This window comes from Apis cerana, linkage group LG5, assembly GCF_029169275.1.
Source record: "Apis cerana isolate GH-2021 linkage group LG5, AcerK_1.0, whole genome shotgun sequence".
Taxonomy (NCBI): Eukaryota; Metazoa; Arthropoda; class Insecta; order Hymenoptera; family Apidae; genus Apis; species Apis cerana.
The window spans coordinates 9,235,679-9,255,780 of NC_083856.1; the positions used below are offsets into that span (position 1 = coordinate 9,235,679).

The following is a 20,102-nucleotide window of genomic DNA, read 5'->3' on the forward strand; positions in this document are numbered from 1 at the left end:
CCGTCAATGAGAAGATGGCCGCTGGGCTCGGTGGAAGTGTCGCCATTGTTTAGTGTTTAGTTGTTTTACCGTTTCTCGCATAATTTTACGGGAAGCACGATAAAAATGCCAAGTGCGTCGTTCACATCGTCGCGCAATTACGTGCGAAGATCCCGAAGAAAAGGTGCAAACAGGATTCCTCTTCCTTCGAGAACAACCTCGGGTAAGAGCCCTGCATCCGGAGCTCGGTTCACTACTCACCTGTCTCGACTCTCTTCTTTGCCTTCACCTACTTCGATATTCCTAGTTAATTATCCTAACAATTCTCTATGGTATCATTTAAATGATATTCTTCTCATTAATTATATTTTTATTTTCTGATCAAAATTTGTAAAACAATTCCGTCAAACCTACTGCCCACGTCTTTTCACACGATTTTCTCACACTCGGCATGGCCGAAAAACGTAGAATTGATGCTTCAATGACGTTTCTCAAAATCAACATACGTTCGCTACTTTTATCACAATCCTTTTTTTTGGCGACATCGATTATGATATCATATACTTCGCGATTGTCAATTTTTACTCTGGAATGTCGACTCAAAATCTATTTCTTACCCCACCCCCTTTTTTTAATAATTTTCATTTATTAGATATTTAGTTAAACTTATAATTGATACTTGCGTGATTTAAAAAAATAATATTTTCGTAATTTCAAGACAGAAAGTCATGCCTCTTTGACTCTGATATTATACACTGCCTACAGATTTTGTGTTAAATTAGAATAATGTTCTACTTTCTCAAAATAGTTTATAAACTCATAATATATTAGTAGATCAATGTAGCTATATTTTTTGAAAATAATAATGATATTTCTATTATAAAAATTATAATTTAATAATTAATAATATATCAATATTGAATATGAAATATATATCTGTGATAAATTTTATATTACTTTCTCAAAATATATTTATTTTCTATCTTAATCCCCTAAATGTTTCTTAAATCTATATTATATTATTTATCTTGACATTTGATTAGTAATTTAAATATTAATATTTTATAAATGTTAAAATATATATTTAGATTAATTTTGATCAAAACATTTTAAGTAAATATATTTTTATAAAATAGAATATTAGAATATAATAATTAATTAATTAATTATATTTACAAAATATGTATATTGAAATTATTTTGAATTATTTATAATTTTGATAATTTATTTTTTTAATAATATTATTAGTTCTTTTTATTTAAGATTATTGTGTTTTTTAGCCGAGCCATGCGATTTGCCATGTTCAGCATCAAATCAGATACCTCCTGGTGGTGGAGTTGGTGGTGGAGGAGGAGGAGGAGGTGGAGGTGGGGGTGGAAATGGTGGAAGAGGATCATCACCCAGTGTTTCTGGTGTTGCAGCACCATCGCCTTCTCCATCACATTCTCATTCATCTCCTTATGATTTAAGACGTAAAAGTCCACCTCATCCAGATCCTGCTCCTGGTACTAGCTCTGCCCTACCTCCTTCGGGTGGTAGTAGTATAGGAGCCACTTTAGGTTCTTCCTCTTTACCAGCAAGAAAACGACCCAGACGGACTTGTTCATTGTCCACAGATGGTATATTTATTTTATTATATATATTATATATAAAATTAATGAAAATAATCTTTTTATTATGAAAAAGAAAGAATTTTAAATTCCTTCATTATTTTACAGGTACAAATACAAATACTGCAGCACATTATCTTCAATATGAATTACCAGATGAAGTATTGCTTACTATATTTAATTATCTAATGGAACAGGATTTATGTAGAGTTTCTCAAGTTTGCAAGCGTTTTCAAACTATTGCAAATGACACTGAACTGTGGAAGTCATTATACCAGCAAGTTTATGAATATGACTTACCACTATTTAATCCTGCACCTTGTAAATTTGAATTTGTGTCACCAGATGAATCAGACTATCCAAATCCATGGAAAGAAAGCTTTAGACAATTATATAGAGGAGTACATGTTAGACCAGGATTTCAGGATTTGAAGTTTAAAGGTCGGAACTTGCCATACTTTAATACAGTTCAGGGAGCATTAGATTATGTAGATGAATTCAGAAGCAATAGCAGTTCCTCGACTAATAATAGCACGACTACAAGTGGTCAAGGAAATTGTTGTGGAAATAATTCTCAAACAACAGAAGAAGCGCCTCAACATTTAGTTTTCTTACATGCTGGCATATATAGAGGCGAATTTCTTGTAATCGACAGCGATGTTGCACTAATTGGAGCAGCACCCGGAAATGTTGCAGAATCTGTTATATTAGAAAGAGAAAGTGAATCTACAGTTATGTTTGTAGAAGGAGCAAAACGAGCTTATGCCGGCCACCTTACATTAAAATTTACCCCAGATGTTACTAGTACAGTACCGCATCATAAACACTATTGTTTAGAAGTTGGTGAAAATTGCAGTCCTACAGTTGATCATTGTATAATTAGGAGTTCGAGTGTTGGTAAGTAATTCTATTGAGAAAAAAATTTTTTTTTACTTCCAGGTGTTTCTTTTTTAAATTTATTGTTGATTTTCTAATTTTTAGTTGGAGCAGCTGTTTGTGTGTCGGGTGTAGGAGCAAATCCTGTGGTAAAGAATTGTGACATATCGGATTGTGAAAACGTTGGACTTTATGTCACTGATTATGCTCAAGGAACTTATGAAGATAATGAAATTTCTAGAAATGCATTAGCTGGAATTTGGGTGAAAAATTATGCAAATCCAATTATGAGAAGGAATCATATTCATCATGGGAGAGACGTCGGAATCTTTACGTTTGATAATGGTCTCGGATATTTCGAAGCTAATGATATTCATAACAATCGAATAGCAGGTTTTGAAGTAAAAGCTGGTGCTAATCCAACGGTTGTGCATTGTGAAATACACCATGGCCAAACAGGTGGAATATATGTCCATGAAAATGGCTTAGGACAATTTATCGACAACAAAATTCATTCGAATAATTTCGCCGGCGTTTGGATTACTTCCAATTCAAACCCAACTATTCGCAGAAATGAAATTTATAATGGTCATCAAGGAGGAGTATATATATTTGGAGAAGGAAGGGGCTTAATCGAACATAATAATATTTATGGTAATGCCTTAGCTGGTATACAGATTAGAACAAATTCGGATCCTATTGTTAGACATAATAAAATACATCATGGTCAACATGGTGGTATATACGTTCATGAAAAAGGACAAGGTTTAATTGAAGAGAACGAAGTATACGCAAATACATTAGCAGGTGTTTGGATAACCACAGGATCGACACCGGTATTAAGAAGAAATCGTATCCATAGTGGAAAACAAGTTGGAGTTTATTTTTATGATAATGGACATGGAAAATTAGAAGACAATGATATTTTCAATCATCTGTATTCAGGAGTACAAATAAGGTAAAATATTATATGATAAAAAAAATTTTATTTTTATATATTAATCATTTTATAATATTAGGACTGGAAGTAATCCAGTAATACGTGGAAATAAAATATGGGGTGGACAAAACGGTGGTGTGCTTGTGTATAATAGCGGATTAGGCTTACTGGAACAAAATGAAATTTTTGATAATGCAATGGCAGGAGTTTGGATTAAAACAGATAGTAATCCTACATTGAAAAGAAACAAAATATTTGATGGCAGAGATGGTGGAATTTGTATATTTAATGGTGGCAAAGGTAAGTTATTTTATATAATTTTAGTAAACATATGATAAAAATAATTTTTTTTTTCGTTTCTAATAATATAGGTGTTCTTGAAGAAAATGATATATTTCGTAATGCTCAAGCTGGTGTGCTTATTTCTACACAATCGCATCCTGTCTTAAGGAGAAACCGAATTTTTGATGGATTAGCAGCCGGCGTTGAAATAACAAACAATGCGACAGCTACATTAGAATTTAATCAAATTTTTAACAATAGATTCGGTGGTCTGTGTTTAGCAAGCGGAGTACAACCAACAACTAGAGGTCTATTTTTTTCTTTTTTTTTTATAATGACAATTTAAAAAATGGACAATCAATTATATCATAATTTTTTTATCATTTTTTTTAGGCAATAAAATATTTAATAATCAAGATGCGGTTGAAAAAGCAGTTGGAAATGGCCAATGTTTATATAAAATTTCGTCGTATACTTCTTTTCCTATGCACGATTTTTATCGTTGTCAAACATGTAATACAACAGATCGCAATGCAATTTGCGTAAATTGTATAAAAACTTGTCATGCTGGACACGATGTAGAATTCATTAGACACGATCGGTAAATAATTGATAATATTAAATATTTTATAATATTATTATATTATAAAATTGCATATGAAAAATTGATAATTGATGTACGTTTCCAGATTCTTTTGTGACTGTGGTGCTGGAACATTAAGTAATCAGTGTCAACTTCAGGGTGAACCTACGCAAGATACAGATACATTGTATGATAGTGCGGCACCAATGGAGTCACATACACTTATGGTCAACTAGGAACTAACGTAAACTAAATAAAACAATCAATCGACATTGAATCTGTAAGTCCAACATATTGCAAACAAGAAAATAATTTGTTGCAGAGTTCTTTATTATGACACTTATTTTTTCGTGTCTCTAATTGTGATTGTTATTTTGTAAAGCTGTCGTTATTGTTAACATACTTCAATTAACAATAATTTCATTGCATCACTATTATCATTATCATTGTCGTTACTCGTTTCACTTTCATTATCACGGTAATTAAAATTATCACAATCATTTTCATTATTTTGTAAGATTATATTCGACTTTTTGTAAATGACAGTTCACTGAACTGTATTATCATTGTTGTCATTGTCATTATTATCATTATCAATAATATTTTTTATTAAAAAAATTAATACTCTCTGTTTCGGTGTATTCTTTAATATAAATGAATGAATTTAATATAATGAATGTTAATTGATATTCGAATTCAATCAGATATCATAATTCAACATTATTTGATATAATACATATTTTGCTAAAAGGAAAATTAATAGAAAATTGTTTTCTTCTCTTTTACTTTTTTATTGTTCTTCGTTAAAAGCGATTTCACAAAGTCAAGATTTTATTTCTTGCGATTACGTAATAAAGAACTCCGCAATGAAAAAGAAAAAAAAAGACGTCGATAAACAAGAAGAACAGTGACAATGGATTTCTTATGTAAGCAAATCTATTAATTAGATAACATCAAATTTATTTAAACGTGTAATAAAAACAAACTATTGCGGTTAAATATTAATTGACCGAAAATATGCCACAAACTATTCTTGTGACTTTTTTTTCATTAAGTTTCTTTGAACTTTGAACATAAAGCAAAAAAAGTGCAGTGGATCTGTGTAAAAAGATGGAAATAAAAAAATAACGTATGTGTATACGTCAATAAAAAAAGGACACGTAATGATCGTGACGATATTTAAAAAAAACTGTTTAAATAATAAAAAAAAATTGTGCAATGCAACAGCATTGATAAAAAAAAACAATTCTCTAAGCTTATAATGAAACACAGTGTCGCGGATGTAAATTGTGTATAATCGTATCGTTAATAAACGCGAATAGACAGTAACATTAAATAAATGACTTATTACTCGAACGAAAACATCGACATATAAATTGTGAGAAAGACACATTAAAAAAATTTTCACTCATACTCGAATGAAACTTATACATTGGTGCATTAAGGTAAAAAAAACATGAGGAAGTGCATATTGTGTATTCATACCAATGGAATTGTAGGTAATCAAGTCAGTTTAAGACAAAAGTTGGAAGAGCAATTAGCAGCAGTCATAATAAATGATAGCTCAAGTGCGACGTTGATAAATCTGTGGTATAAATTACAAAAAATAGGAAGTGAGCACGAGCGAAATGAAAATCCATGACGACATATTGGAACGGATGTCTAAAAAATGTGATATGTAAAATTCACAACTGGAATAATCAAAATGAAATTGAAGCATCTGTACAATTCTAAGAATTTTTTTTGCAACGTAAGTGTACCTCATAATACACATATACAATTCTTCAATTCTACTATCCATATTGTGAATAGTGATGGTTCTAATGCATGGGGAAAGTGCATAATAAGACAAAATAAAATATTTAAAAAATATTTACGTAATGTACGTTGGTGTATAATACTAGTGAGAGAGAAGAAAACGAAAAATCTACGAAGAGAAGTAAAAAAAAAAAAGAAAATATACTGTCCAAGGAACAGTTTAAAAAAAGTAATCTCGAATTTTTAAAATAATTCGATTTTTTTAATATTATGTTAGCGATAAAATCTCTAATCATATTATATAATTGTATTTTAAGAGCGATTAGCTCTTGTACGAAAAAATGAACAAAAAGCGCCTATTAGCGATAATTTTAGACGCAATCACATCCATTTATGCAAATCATGAATATAAAATAAGTAGATGAAATATTTGAAATTATAGTAAAATTTTGTTGCACAAACAAAATTTTACGAATCAGTCGTATTCATTATCGTACGTAGTACTTTTATATATCATTTGGTAGAAAATGGGTAATGGTACATGAGAATTGCCTTTGAATTTACTGACCTAAGGTCTGTAGTATTATACACCGCAGTGTCATATTATACATAGTGTAACTATATAATGTTTAACAAGTTATGTGCACTGAAAATATAAAGACATATGTCAAAGGCATTTTTCATATGTGCACATTAGAAAATAATTTTTTTATTTTTCTTTTTCTTTTTGAGTGATACTTTTTATGCTTTGTTGTTTTGTTTAAAAAACACTTATCTATGAAAAAAGAAATTTTTTTTGTAATTAAATTTGAAACTTGGAATAGAAGAACTACAGAAAAAATTTTTCATAAAAAAAGAATAATAAATTTCTTAATAAAGAAAAAAGCAAAGAAAAAAAAAGAAAATATTGATGTAAATATTAAAAAATAGAAAACATTTTCGTATGCTCTCTATATCGTAATATGATTATTAAAATTTATTTTGATTGTTTCTCTTTCAAGTATTATTTACGAAATGTTAAATATGTGTTTATGTATTTAAAAAAAAATGAAATTATAAAAGAAGATTTAATAACATCTTTAAGATTTTTGTTAAATGTTTTAAATGCCGATTCAAATGGATATCATTATCATTATATATTTGATTATCCAAGAAAGAACAACAATTTTTCTGTGATTTTTCTATCTTCTTACAGTTTCAAAGCATGTTGAATTATTGTATTATTGTATTATCTTAAACATTGTTTTGCGCAGCAGCCATTTCGAATACATTTTTGAATATTGAGTGAATGATTTTATTTTTTACTGAATATCTTTCGATTTTTATATTTGTTAAGTATATCAAAGAAAAGAGTCTAAAAAGAAAAGAAAAACATGAATGTTACAAAATATGTAAAATTTTCTTTCTATACAAATATGAAATTTCTAGAAAAAAAAAGAAAGAAAAAAAAAAGATAAGCAATTGAAACGAACGATTCACTATTTGGCTGCAGCACGATTCAAATGTTTCTTCTGTTTCTCGTTGTTGGATGTATTTTAGAATATAAGCTTTAAAATCAGCAATAGAAATCTCTGTTATGTTTGAATTCATTGTAATTTTCGTGATAAGAGCTGATCTTCACTGGATATAAAAAAAAAGAGAGAGAGAGAGAGAGAGAGAGAAAATTTTCTGAGATGAATATATTTATTCCATAATCTGAGAAAATAAAATCATTGAAGTACTGTGAAACTTTAATATATAAAAAAACCATAAAAGAAGAAAAGAATAATAAATTAAATAAATGTGTATACAAATACGCGTTTGATAAAGCATTTAAAGCTTAAAAATTAAAATTGACACGTGACAAAATTTTTCCTGTGAATATATCCCTATTCATATAAAGGAAGTAAAAACCTCAGTATCAGTAGTTATATACTGCAAAAAGATATGATATTTCTTATTTAATTATATAATTTGTATTATTTTTTAAAATTTCGTTTCATTCATTCATCATTGTATATTATTTGATATATTTGTTTGTCAAATTATTATGAATGTAAAGTGTTTTTAATTCTTGTTAAGTCTTACATTAATTGCATTTTATTTATCAAATCTTGTTTTCTTCAATTCTTTTTTATTTTTTTATCATTTCTTTTTATTCGTTTGATATTATGTCATAACGTCTCTATTTTTTTTCTGATCGTTTCATTCCATATGTACTGTCCACCGAAACGTTATATATACTTTGATTTTTCGAACAGCAGAAAACTTGCCATTAATTACATTAGTTGCCATAGTTCTCTCGGTTTCGTTTTTGCGTTAGAGAGGAAGCTATACATAGAATTATTTAGCTATACATAGCTATACATAGAATTCATTTATAAATAAATGAAACTGCAAAAATAAAAGAAGAGAAGTAAGAAAGAAAGAAAAAAAAAGAACCAGTGAGAAAAATAAATCTGAAAAAAATTAATACCACAATATATTCTGTAAATATTAATTTGCGTATTATATATATATATATAAATTTAATTATATATATAAATATATATATATAAAACATATTAATTATACTATTATAAAAAAATATATTATTATTAATTGTAATTTTTATTTTATTTTTTTTTTTTTCTTATCCTTATTATCATCGTTGTTGATCATTTTTGTTAACTCTTTATTTTGTTATATTTACTGCGGTATTACATAAAAATTTTTCGAAAATAATTGTCTTGTGATTTTTGCATAGTAGTTTCAATAATCTTGAATTTATAAATTAAACACAAGTTAATAATCCCAAGCAGAAGGAATGTTTTTGAATTTTATTTTTTTCAAATTTTCAATATATCGGAAAAAAATTATATTTTCAGATATAAATTATATTTATTAACTTTTTGTGCAATTCTATCACGGACTATGAAAAAAAAGAAAACGAAATTGTTAAACTTTGTAATATCCGTAGGTATACGATTGCGTAATGATATGCTTCTTCACGGATGGAAACGTTGCGTTTAAGACTATACATTAGAATTGTAAGTACGTAAGCGACAGAAACAGACAATTTTGCAAGATTAAAATAATCCCGAAGTTTTTTGAAAATAGTTCCCACTTTTACGTAATACAAAGAAAGATTTACAGATGCCATGGCCTTAAAAAACGTACATCTAAAAAAGTTCTTATAATATACATACATACAGCGGTATTTGACAGATATATCTTAACTGATATTATGTAATCGGTATCAATATCTTGTCGACAGAAAGTTGACAAGAGATGAATTTTTCATGCAGCTCAAATATCATTCAAAGAATTTTAGTAAAACGCAGTTTTATTAACAGATATATATCATTTTATTGCTTTAAACCTCCATCGATTCAATGTATCTTTTTTTTTTTTTTCACTTCTCTATGTTATATATTATCAATAATTTTATTTCAGTTAAATTTTATGATCCATTAAAAAATATATATATAAATGAATATATATTTTGAATTTTGTAAAAAATATGAAGTACGAAGTTCAATTAATGTATATGCTAATGTATTATGCTAATTTAAACAACATTATTAATATTGTTACTATTACTTTGATACATTGAAATCGATGAAGGTTTAAAAAACGATAAACAAGAGGTTAAGTTGCGATTTCATGAAACGTGAAACGCATAAACGCAGCCTTACATTGTATTTTCATATAGTACAACACGCCGATACGTGGAAATAATAATCGATAAGTTGGTCGTTTTTGTATTCTCGGGTCTACTTGTTATCGATTGCGATCGAAATGAATCGCCGTGTTTTCGATACATAGGACGTTCAGTGCTTCCGAACCGAACGAACTGTATATTCTTTGATTCGATGATCACGTTCGCTGTTTATCGATATTAGAGTGTCCAAGTAAGAATTATTACTTTAATTATTATTATTTATCTTAGAAACTATTAGAGAAAAATTTTTCAAATAAAAATTATTTAATATCTTAAGGATTATATAATAATCATATTGATTTTTTGTAAGTGTTGCTTAGAAAAATGATTTTTGTTTTTTTAATGGTATCCTATATTTTTTTTGGCTGATTTTGACTCTCAAAATAAATATAAATATAAGTATTTATAACGCAAAGTCATATAAAAAGAGTTACGTTATAAACTTACTTATATATTTCTTTTACATGAATATATATATATGTGTGTTTAAAAATTGATTTTTCTTTTATAGTTTCAAAGATAATCAAGGTGTTAATTTTTATTGGGACATCCTGTATAGTAGGAATGGTATTATAATAACAGTGTCTTACCCAGGAGAGCAAATCTTACGATTTGCGCGATTTATATTGAAAGGATAAGGTTAAATTGAGACGACCGGAAATAACATGAGAGGCAAAGAAAAATAAAAGAAAAAGAGCTGTATTACGTGTAAGCGAGAAAAAGTAGTTATCAGGATAGATAGTCAGAGTTTTGTAAGTGAAAAAGAACAAAACATCTATTTTTCACGAGACGGCGATCGTGAAAATATGTACAATAAGTTCAATTGTAAATACGTCACGCGTAAATATCTTACTTAAGTATATATAATATCGTTCGAAGAAACGATCATAATAATAATTATAATAATATCAATATACTAGCCGTAAGGCCAAAAACTTTGCTCCTTAAAAATACTTTTCTAAGTAGACAAAACAGAAAAAAAAACGCGCGTTTAAACGAGTCATTGTTTTTTAGCTAAGTAAACTCGATTTCCACGCTTTAACGTTATATAAAAAAAAAATACTGCAAAAAAAAACGAAAAATGATAGATACGGTATTCATAATACCGAAAGGATAAAATATTAAACAAGCAAGATGACGAGACTTTTTTGTATGAACTAATTTTTTTCATATAATTCGCGTTTATTAGATATAAGATGATTGATATAAATCGTTGAATATAATACGTCGTCGCAATACATGAGATGATAAAATGATATAAAAGGAAAAGGAAATAACTGAAGTCGATATATTTAGAAATGAGTATATGGAAAATATTAATCGAAATTTAATTAAAACAACTCGATTCCACGCATCGAGAATGAAAGAAGCAATACAATATGTATTGTAAAAGTATTAAATACGTGTGGATTTATTTTAATTATTTTCCGTTTCACACGCTAAAAGATGAAAAATGAAAAAGAGAGAAACAAAGAACCGGTAAATGACGTACTAATATATTTAAAGAACTTATGTATACATAGGAATGAAGAAAGGGAGATGTCTGCATAGGAATTGAAAAAATAAATTTTATCTTTGGTGCATAAAGGAAATATGAAATGATTAATAATTATTAATGATTATTATTTAATCATTAAAACAAAAAGAAACAGGAGAAAAATGGCCTATATATAGAAAAGAATCGTTCTTCTTTAATTTTTTTATTTTTCTTAGGCGAAACCGACGGACTGTATAGCGTATAGACGTAATAAATTTAGCGATCAAAAAGAGGACTCGAATTCTAGAGATGAGGAGAGAAGAAGACAACGCACTTACGATCATTTTCTTTTTAAATGTAAAACTCGCACTTGCACTCTATTTATCTTTTTCTGCGTTCTATGATGGCGCGGCGACAACTGTATTATTCAAGTGTATAATAGACCACTTAGCCCATAAACCGATATAAAAGATATTAATTCGATAATTGGACTCGATCAACGTTCTTGTCCAAGGTGATGCAGCCAAGATTATTTTTATCCCCTTGAAAACGCCGACCTAAACATTGCAATTGTATATTAATCTCGAAAAATTTCACGATCAATAGGAATTTTTATTACTATCAATTTCTTTAATATTTATTTAAAAAGAGAAGACAAAAATTTCTCAATAGTTTTATTTAAAACATTTGTTGAACAAAAATTCTGCTAATTCGAACGGTACAACGCAATGCAGAAATCAAAAAAAATAAATTGACTGTATCGTCTTGCGCATGCCTGTGTATTATAGTGAAACGCACGAATTATCATGTGTCATATAAATATATACATATAAATATAAAAAATATATATATATAAATACAAAAAATATATATATAAATAACTAACAATAATGATAATAATTAAGTACCTTACATATAAGCAGTATCCAAGAAATCCGAACTAGTTGCACCAAGTGCCATAGTCCATAGGTCACAGTACGTTTAACATAGCGAGGGTGAGACTATTCGTAGCAATTGCTAGGAATGAAAGAAAAGAAAAAGTATAAAAAAAATGGGGAAAAACTGAAAAAAACATCCACATAGAATGAATAAAAAAAGAAAGAAGAAAACGAAAAAAGCAGGTCGAACACGTAGCGTTCGACGACTAGCTATGTCGTGTTCTTATTGCTTATTGTTAAGGCAAACGAGCGCGAAGCAGCAGCAAGCAATCAGCTAAAAACACGCAAGGAAGAAAAAAAAAAGTAAAGGGAGAAAGAGAAGGAAAGTTATGTAGTCCGTGTGACCCGAGATTTCCAATGGGCCGGTTTCGCCCATCTTTTGGAGAACGTTTTAGAGCATAAAGCAGACACCAATATGACAATATACTAATGAAATTAATTTCCGGCTCGGTTACTATTACCCATTGCCTCCACATCCCCTTTAAAAGAAACTTGGAAAAACGAAAAAAAAAAAACAAAACACCGGACATCCATTTATTGTACAATTTCGCCGTTTATTTTTCGACACATTAGTACATGCGATTAGACGTGGATCCGGGCTCGCGTAATCCATGCGTTCCCCGACAAAAGAGATAAAGAATGTGAGAGAGAGAGAGAAAGATCGAACGAGCGTGAGAGAGGGAGAGAAAGGAAAAGAAGAAACACAACTGTAAAACACATTATGGCCGTGAATGAATCGAAGCGAGATGCGTGTGACCGTTCTTTTTTTTTTCTTTTTGCGAGAACATTATCAATTATCTTAAAGGAAGAAAAAAATGACAAAAAAAACTGTAGTAACGTCGCAATTGTATGTTGTAAACATTACTATTTCAAATATAATGTCATTATTAACAGGAGAGAGTTTCTCACTTCCGATCACTCGCAGAGAACCTCGAACAGGATGAAATCTTTTTTTTTTTTTTTTTTTTTTTTATATGTTTCAGCAGATATTAAAGTTCAAGCAACAAAACACGGATGTTCAAAAAAGGTAAAATATTTTATTTTTAATACATATTTAATTCCGATCATGAAACTTACAAACCTAGTCAATTGTTCGAAATAAACGAAGCAATATCTACTTAAATTATCTATTCCACATATTTGTTCGGTAAAAAATAATGTTAAAAAATAAAGATTAACCCTTTATGTATTTTCTATAAATTTTATTTCTTGTTCATCAATTCTTTCGAAAAAAAAGCAATTGATCAATCAATTTATCTCTACAATATTATTTTCCATTTATATAAAAAAAAACCAAATAAATAATTAAAAACAGACATTATTATGAAGTGATTGTTTTTAATAATTAAACAGTATATCCGAATTCGATGAACATTCTTGAACATAGCTTTTGTATCGTCTATATAGAAAGGGGTCGTGACGCGTCGTGAGGATTCGTTGCTATTCGCAAGCCATCGCGTGTGTGCGTTGCGCGGAGCATACATAGGGCCTATATATCGTGCAGGAATCGAGAGCGTCGAAACACGAAGCGAGATCAGACTGACTTTACGAAAATCGATCGGCGCTCATCGTCGTCGGGTTAGCGACGCCTGCAAAGCGTGTCCATTGCAACGACGCGGTTACGAGAAAGCACCGCTGACCGGCTCTCTCTCTTATCGCTCTCTGTCTTGCTCTCTCTTTTCCTGCCAGAGAACAACCCTCCAAATGTCGAGAAAGCTTTCGCGTTCTCTGAAACGGACAATCAATCAGTTCGCGAAACAGTGCAAAAGAACAGTGTTCGCGTAAACGAATTCGCGTGAAAATTCTTCTATCTCATCCCTTTATAATTGGTCAAAATCGGGTAACGGATGTTGTCCAAAATCCAAAAAGACATAAACGGAGAAACGAAGAAGAAGAGAAATGAGTTCCTTCATGGTACGATGAAAAGCTTCCATAGTAAAAGCTCGTCAAATTTGTAAGGTATATTATTCATCCTTGAAAATGATGATTTTTGTCCAACGAGGGTGTAAGGAAAATATAAAATTATCCTTTTAATCGTTATCATTATTGACAAAGCGTCTGTGGGTTAATAAGAGCCGGCACTTTTAACACTCGTGAAACGACAATAATTTTGAACACGTTTGTACACGACCTACTAAACTACAATCCATCGAGACACATCAAACTTGATTCCAATTACATTTTCCAACCTCCCAAATCAATGCAAGCAAATTAATCCAAATACGAAAGCTTCCTTATTATTCAACTGGACTCGACAAAGATGAAGATGAATACGATGATGTCAACCAGAATAACGTAAAAAAAAAAAACCTTCAAATATCTGTATCGTATTTTTAACACGAAAGTTTTCATTTACAAACGATCCGTTCTCGATGTACGCTTTAAACAGAGAACGAACAAAGGAAATTCGACCGAAAGGTTCCTACAGCAGTAGAATTAATCGGTGAACGAGTCCTGCGCCCTGTCCCTTTATCATTACTCCAGAGAAAGAGAAAGAGAGAAGAACGAAGAAAGTTGAGGCATCGTACATTTGTCGAGGACATAGCACACGAAACGGAGGAGGTGGGAGGAGGCCGTCTACCTCTCGACGTGGAATGATAATAAAGGAGAACCACGGGACAGACCGGCACAGGGCGACATTATGCAAAGAGCGGATGTGAATATACCGAATTTACCCCTTAGATCATTCCCCCTTGGAATGGCGATAGGGGTCCTGGCCGATATCGCGATCAAACTCATCATCAGTGGCTATGTACTCGCCGTGGTCGTGTATGTGAATGCCACAGGAAACTGGGATAAGGACGATGATTTAGGTATGTTGATCATCTTTGCGGTGAAATTGTACGAAGAATAAAAATCATAAAGAAGATTTGGAAATAAAATATAAAATTCTGTAATGTTTGTCTTTCAAATGGGGATTAATGTAATTTATCGATGTGTTTATTATCAGAGATATGTGTCTGACTAAATATAAGTTGTATCTACTTAAATAGATATTCAGCTATGTAAAATTTGAAATACAAGCATTTCGTATTTGTTCCAAATACTCAAGGTTAGCTGCGTCTTAAATAGCTTTTACGTGATCATATATTTAATATATGATTGATCAGTCAAATATTTGATATATTTATTTTTATTATTTGCTTATATTTATCAATTATGAAACGAATAGTAAATGAAGAACCGAAAGATTCATTCTAAATAACTACTATATATAAATATTTTTAAAGAATTTGTACTTGTCCAAGTATAATTCTCTATTTTTTTCCTTTTCTTTTTAGTCGCAACTTTTGAAGTCAGTGCCGTTCTTGGACGTACCGCTAGATTGCCTTGTGACATTGAACCGTCCACGCGTGAAGATCGCGTATACATGGTGCTTTGGTTTCGCGACGATGCTGTAAAACCAATCTACAGGTATCATTCATCTCGAAATTTGAATTTGTTTCGACTCAAAACAAATATTTGTACAATAAATATCTTTTTTACAGTTTTGACGTCCGAGGAAGATCATTTAACAAAGCTCTGAATTGGTCGGATAGCACTGTGGTTGGACCGAGAGCTTACTTCGTCACCATGACAAAACCAGCCACTCTTTCTCTAGAAGCTGTTCAACTGGACGATGAAGGAATCTATCGATGTAGAGTAGATTTTAAAAATTCGCCCACAAAAAATTTTCAAGTGAATCTCACAGTAATAGGTAGGAATTTTTATCTTGAAAAAAATATTTAGTATCCGATAAGAAATTTTTAAAAGACTTCTAATTATTTATAAATTATTTTCAGTTCCACCCTATCAACTTTTAATTTACGACACTTCTGGTGTAGTGATAGGGGATACCGCAGGACCATTTCAAGTAGGTGTCGAGTTTGGTTTATCTTGCGAAGTAAGGGGAGGTAATTTCTCATTTGTTCAACTATTTAAAATTATCAAAATAGCGTAAATTTCACAAAGTTTAAAAAATTGAATTTTTTAAAATATCCAGGCAAACCAACACCGGTAGTCAGTTGGTTGGTTAACGAGAAAGAAGTGGATAGTAAATTAGAAGAAATTGGAAAGAATTTAGTTGTCAGTAAATTAACAGTACCTCAATTAAGAAGAGAACATCGTAATACCACGTATAAATGTCGAGCCTGGAGCACAAATCTTATACCTCCATTAGAGAAAAGCATTCTTTTAGACGTTTATCGTAAGTATTATAAATTTGTATTATCGAATTATTAATTTCACACACATATATACATATTTTTTTTATCATTTCTATTCTATCATTTCAGTGAAACCACTATCAGTGAAAATTTTAACGAAACCAACGATTCTAGAGACGGAAAAAGATTACTCCATCACATGTGAGACTACGGGGTCGCATCCTCAAGCACGTATTACTTGGATGGAAGGAAACGCCATTTATCACAATGGCAAAGTATATATTGATGATTTGCTACAAATTTGTAAGATGTATATACATATATCATCATTCGCGGATGATTCAATTATGTAGGTACTCATTGGAGGTAATACTTCGGTGGTCATAAGTACGCTCATATTTTCACCGATCCCGGATGACCATGGAAAGATTCTCAAATGCCGAGGAGAAAATCCAAAACTGCCAGATGCATATCTAGAAGATTTTTTTCAATTAAATGTAGTTTGTGAGTATTTTCAACATTTCCTTATAAGAACAATATTCAAATAATAATTGTATACTTTTCACAGTTCCACCTAAAGTACAATTACATTTGGGCAGTACTTTAAATGCAGAAAAAATAAAAGAAGGTGATGATGTTTATTTTGAATGCAAAGTTCGGGCTAATCCAGAACACCATAAAATTACGTGGAGACACAACGTGAGTAGCTTATTGTTAGTATCAATTTATTTGTCATAATATTAATCATAATAATTAATAATATTGTCAAATAATTCAAGGATATGATATTAACACAAAACCAATCGGCTGGAATAATTATGAGTACCCAGAGTCTTGTGCTGCAAAAAATAGGTCGTGATAATGCCGGAAATTATACATGTCTTGCAAGTAATGATCGAGGTGAAACTACAAGTCCAATAGTAACTTTAAGAGTACAATGTAAGTATGAAATATATTATAAATATTGTAATTAATAAATAATTTATCTATATGTATATTCTATATATTCTAATTATATGTATTGTTTTTATATATTCATTATTATATATTATATCCATTATATTCCATTTTTCAATATATTTTCTTTATCTCTGTTTAGTTGCACCTGTATGCAAAGCAAAAGAAGTATCCGTTATTGGAGCATCATTAGAAGAATCAGTAAAGGTTCGTTGCGAAGTGGAAGCTGATCCTAACAAAGTAGAATTTGTTTGGGAGTTCAACAATAGCGGTGAAAATTTCGAAGTCGCACCAGCAAAATTTGATGATAATAATGGAACAACTAGTGAACTTATTTATACTCCAGTTTCTGAAAGAGATTATGGAGCTTTAACGTGTTGGGGAAGAAACGCGATAGGAAAGCAAGAAGCACCTTGTATCTATCAAATCATTCCAGCAGGTAATTTGTGAAATATATTTGTGAAATATTGTGAAATTTCATAATTTATTAAATACATACGAAATATCATATTAAATATTTATTTCATGTGAAAAAGGATCAATTGAATTTATATTTCTAGTGAAACCAAATCCTTTGAATAACTGTACAATAAAAGCATCCCTAAATCAAAGTTCTGAAATCTTGGAAGTAGAATGTGTACCAGGATATGACGGTGGATTAAGACAAGAATTTCGATTAGAAGCATACGAAGTTCTTACTGGTAATTTAAGAGTAAATGCATCAAGTGTATCCGCAGATGTACCGATATTTAGAATCGCCGTAGCAGATCTTCTTCCAGCGACCCATTTTTACCTTGTTACTTATGCCGTAAATGCAAAAGGAAGAAGTGAAGTGAGTCTATTAGAAGATATTATGTTGAGAGACTCTGAAAAGCATACAGGTATAAGAATAACATTTAAAAAGATTTTAAGATTATGTATTCTAACAAGATAATATCAGATATTTGATACTAAATATTTGTTATTGGCAATTTTTGTTTTAGATAGCGGAGTGAGTATGGTTCCTCTTATTTTGCTTCTTATTGGTTGTCTGATGGCATTTGGTGTCACTGTATTGTCGGTGATGTTGATGATGTATCGACGCAGAGGTACTACTTCTCCGGTTCACATTGAGCCCTATATGAAACAACCAATAATTACACCTCCAGATTCGAGAAATAATTCCATGCTTGATGTCACACACGGAGATCATACTTATTTCGTTGAATATACATTAAAACAAGTTACTGATTATGCGCTCAATAATCAGCCAGATATCATACAATCGCCGCAAGGTAAACATTTTTTTCTTATTTCTGTTTATAATATAATGCATAAATAAAATAATGAATTACAGATCAAGAAAAAATAAAACGTGAATCACAATTATTTTTACCTGTACGACCAGATACATTATTTGCACCATACGATATTCATAAACAAGGACTTCAAAGTAATAGATGCAGCGTAAGTATGCAAATAATATTATATTATATTATTAATAATAAATAATAATATTAATACATTTTGTAAATGTATTTTTTTTTTAATTTTTATTATAGTCAAATCCATTCTTCACAAAGTCTTGGGAACCTATTAGTTTTAAAGCAGATCGTAATTTAATGAAAGAGATCATTATTGCCAACTCTATACCTGGTCCAGAAAGTTGTGTATAAAAAATATCTTTAAAAAACGAACGAGCCGAACATATCAAGAGGACCGATATTACAAAGCCTAAAAAACAATCGTACTGAATAATTATATTGACATTGAAAACGAATGTCAAATGAATTGCAACTGGTCTTCTTGTCGAGTTGGTGTAAATTGCACGATGGATTGGCACAGTACGAATATTACGACGTACATATTACACTGCTTACAAATCAAATCATTGAAAAATCTATGGAACTGACAAAATTTAGGAAACGTCAAGACTAGTTGCATATTAACTAAATGCTACACATGGTGTATTATTCCAAGTTTAATATATTTTGTGTCAAGTCTTAGATGGTTTCCTTATTCCGATGAGAATTTCCCGCAAACACAACAATATCCAATGTCTTCTCCGACGATTTATCTTAATTTGTTGTGTTTATCGTGCATATTTAAAATAATGCATGTTTGACGTGAGTGTATCGAAGTGATGTTACGCAAGATTTCCCATTATTACAAAGATATGCGTGAAAATAAATGCCATAAATTGATGCCATCAATGCAATAATTCCAGCAATTAATACTACCATACAAATTTTTCTTCGAATTCTTTTCAAAGCACATAAACACCATGCTTGACCAGTCGATATTCTCGTACTCTTTGGAACAAGTAAAGTTTTCGGTGTAGTTTGTCTTATGTCCTTATATGATATATATTCTGGTTCTTGCGTATATTTTTTTTGCCATTCATTTGATATTGAAGATAATTCAAACTGAAAAAAAAATTTATATTAATCATTTTTGATACATCAATGAAAATTATAAACTAGAATTTTCATTAATATTTAATTTAATATTACTTCAGTATCATAAAATTTATGTATTTGTCGACGAACTAACTGAATTATTTTACATTTCTCGTGTTTTAAATTTTTTATAAATTCATCTTGATCAATATCATAAATGCTCTGTTCGTAAATTTTTTCGTCTTCGTATTTCTCAGGACATATATTTCCATCGCATATCATTTTTTACCTTACATGCCATTTTTCTGTGCAATAGAAAATTACAAATGAAATTCTAAAAAAAAGTTGAAATACTAATATATTTTATTAACATAATTTTGAAGTTTCAAGATATTTTCATAACCATTTTTTTAATTGAAAATTTAACGTAATGCATCATATTAAATCAATTGTACAAATCAGTATGAAAGTTTGTAACAAAATATCTATAAATTTTA

General features: G+C 30.0%; 2 protein-coding genes across 5 annotated transcripts; both read left to right on the plus strand.

The window, feature by feature from the left end:
* Window positions 1-65: 65 nt before the first annotated feature.
* Window positions 66-13,021, plus strand: LOC107993387 (F-box only protein 11). Of its 2 annotated transcripts, XM_062074923.1 has the most exons (9): window positions 66-202; window positions 1,260-1,598; window positions 1,698-2,486; window positions 2,571-3,423; window positions 3,485-3,705; window positions 3,777-3,995; window positions 4,081-4,288; window positions 4,377-4,550; window positions 8,967-13,021. In XM_062074923.1, exons 1-8 carry the CDS (start codon window positions 106-108, stop codon window positions 4,504-4,506), a joined length of 2,856 nt encoding a protein of 951 aa, XP_061930907.1. In that variant the 5' UTR covers window positions 66-105; the 3' UTR covers window positions 4,507-4,550; window positions 8,967-13,021. The 2 variants fall into 2 exon arrangements, with proteins under 2 accessions (XP_061930907.1, XP_061930906.1); XM_062074922.1 differs by lacking the exon at window positions 8,967-13,021 and having other exon boundaries at window positions 4,377-7,596.
* Window positions 9,769-19,212, plus strand: LOC107994438 (hemicentin-2). Of its 3 annotated transcripts, XM_062074925.1 has the most exons (16): window positions 9,769-9,900; window positions 13,112-13,152; window positions 13,533-14,938; window positions 15,407-15,539; window positions 15,614-15,822; window positions 15,908-16,018; window positions 16,108-16,311; window positions 16,400-16,545; window positions 16,624-16,774; window positions 16,839-16,969; window positions 17,050-17,209; window positions 17,370-17,666; window positions 17,788-18,108; window positions 18,211-18,501; window positions 18,564-18,673; window positions 18,769-19,212. In XM_062074925.1, exons 3-16 carry the CDS (start codon window positions 14,767-14,769, stop codon window positions 18,880-18,882), a joined length of 2,550 nt encoding a protein of 849 aa, XP_061930909.1. In that variant the 5' UTR covers window positions 9,769-9,900; window positions 13,112-13,152; window positions 13,533-14,766; the 3' UTR covers window positions 18,883-19,212. The 3 variants fall into 3 exon arrangements, with proteins under 3 accessions (XP_061930909.1, XP_061930908.1, XP_016906851.1); XM_062074924.1 differs by lacking the exon at window positions 13,112-13,152 and having other exon boundaries at window positions 9,785-9,900; window positions 14,515-14,938; XM_017051362.3 differs by lacking the exon at window positions 9,769-9,900 and having other exon boundaries at window positions 13,112-14,938.
* Window positions 19,213-20,102: the final 890 nt, after the last annotated feature.

Bases quoted from the DNA above. Each gene is read 5' to 3' on its own strand.
- LOC107993387 (XM_062074923.1), top strand. From the start codon at position 106: ATGCCAAGTGCGTCGTTCACATCGTCGCGCAATTACGTGCGAAGATCC. The intron at 3,424-3,484 runs GTAAAATATTAT...TTATAATATTAG, and splicing joins TATTCAGGAGTACAAATAAG to GACTGGAAGTAATCCAGTAA. The intron at 3,706-3,776 runs GTAAGTTATTTT...CTAATAATATAG, and splicing joins TATATTTAATGGTGGCAAAG to GTGTTCTTGAAGAAAATGAT.
- LOC107994438 (XM_062074925.1), top strand. From the start codon at position 14,767: ATGCAAAGAGCGGATGTGAATATACCGAATTTACCCCTTAGATCATTC. The intron at 16,019-16,107 runs GTAATTTCTCAT...TAAAATATCCAG, and splicing joins ATCTTGCGAAGTAAGGGGAG to GCAAACCAACACCGGTAGTC. The intron at 16,775-16,838 runs GTGAGTATTTTC...TACTTTTCACAG, and splicing joins TTTTCAATTAAATGTAGTTT to TTCCACCTAAAGTACAATTA.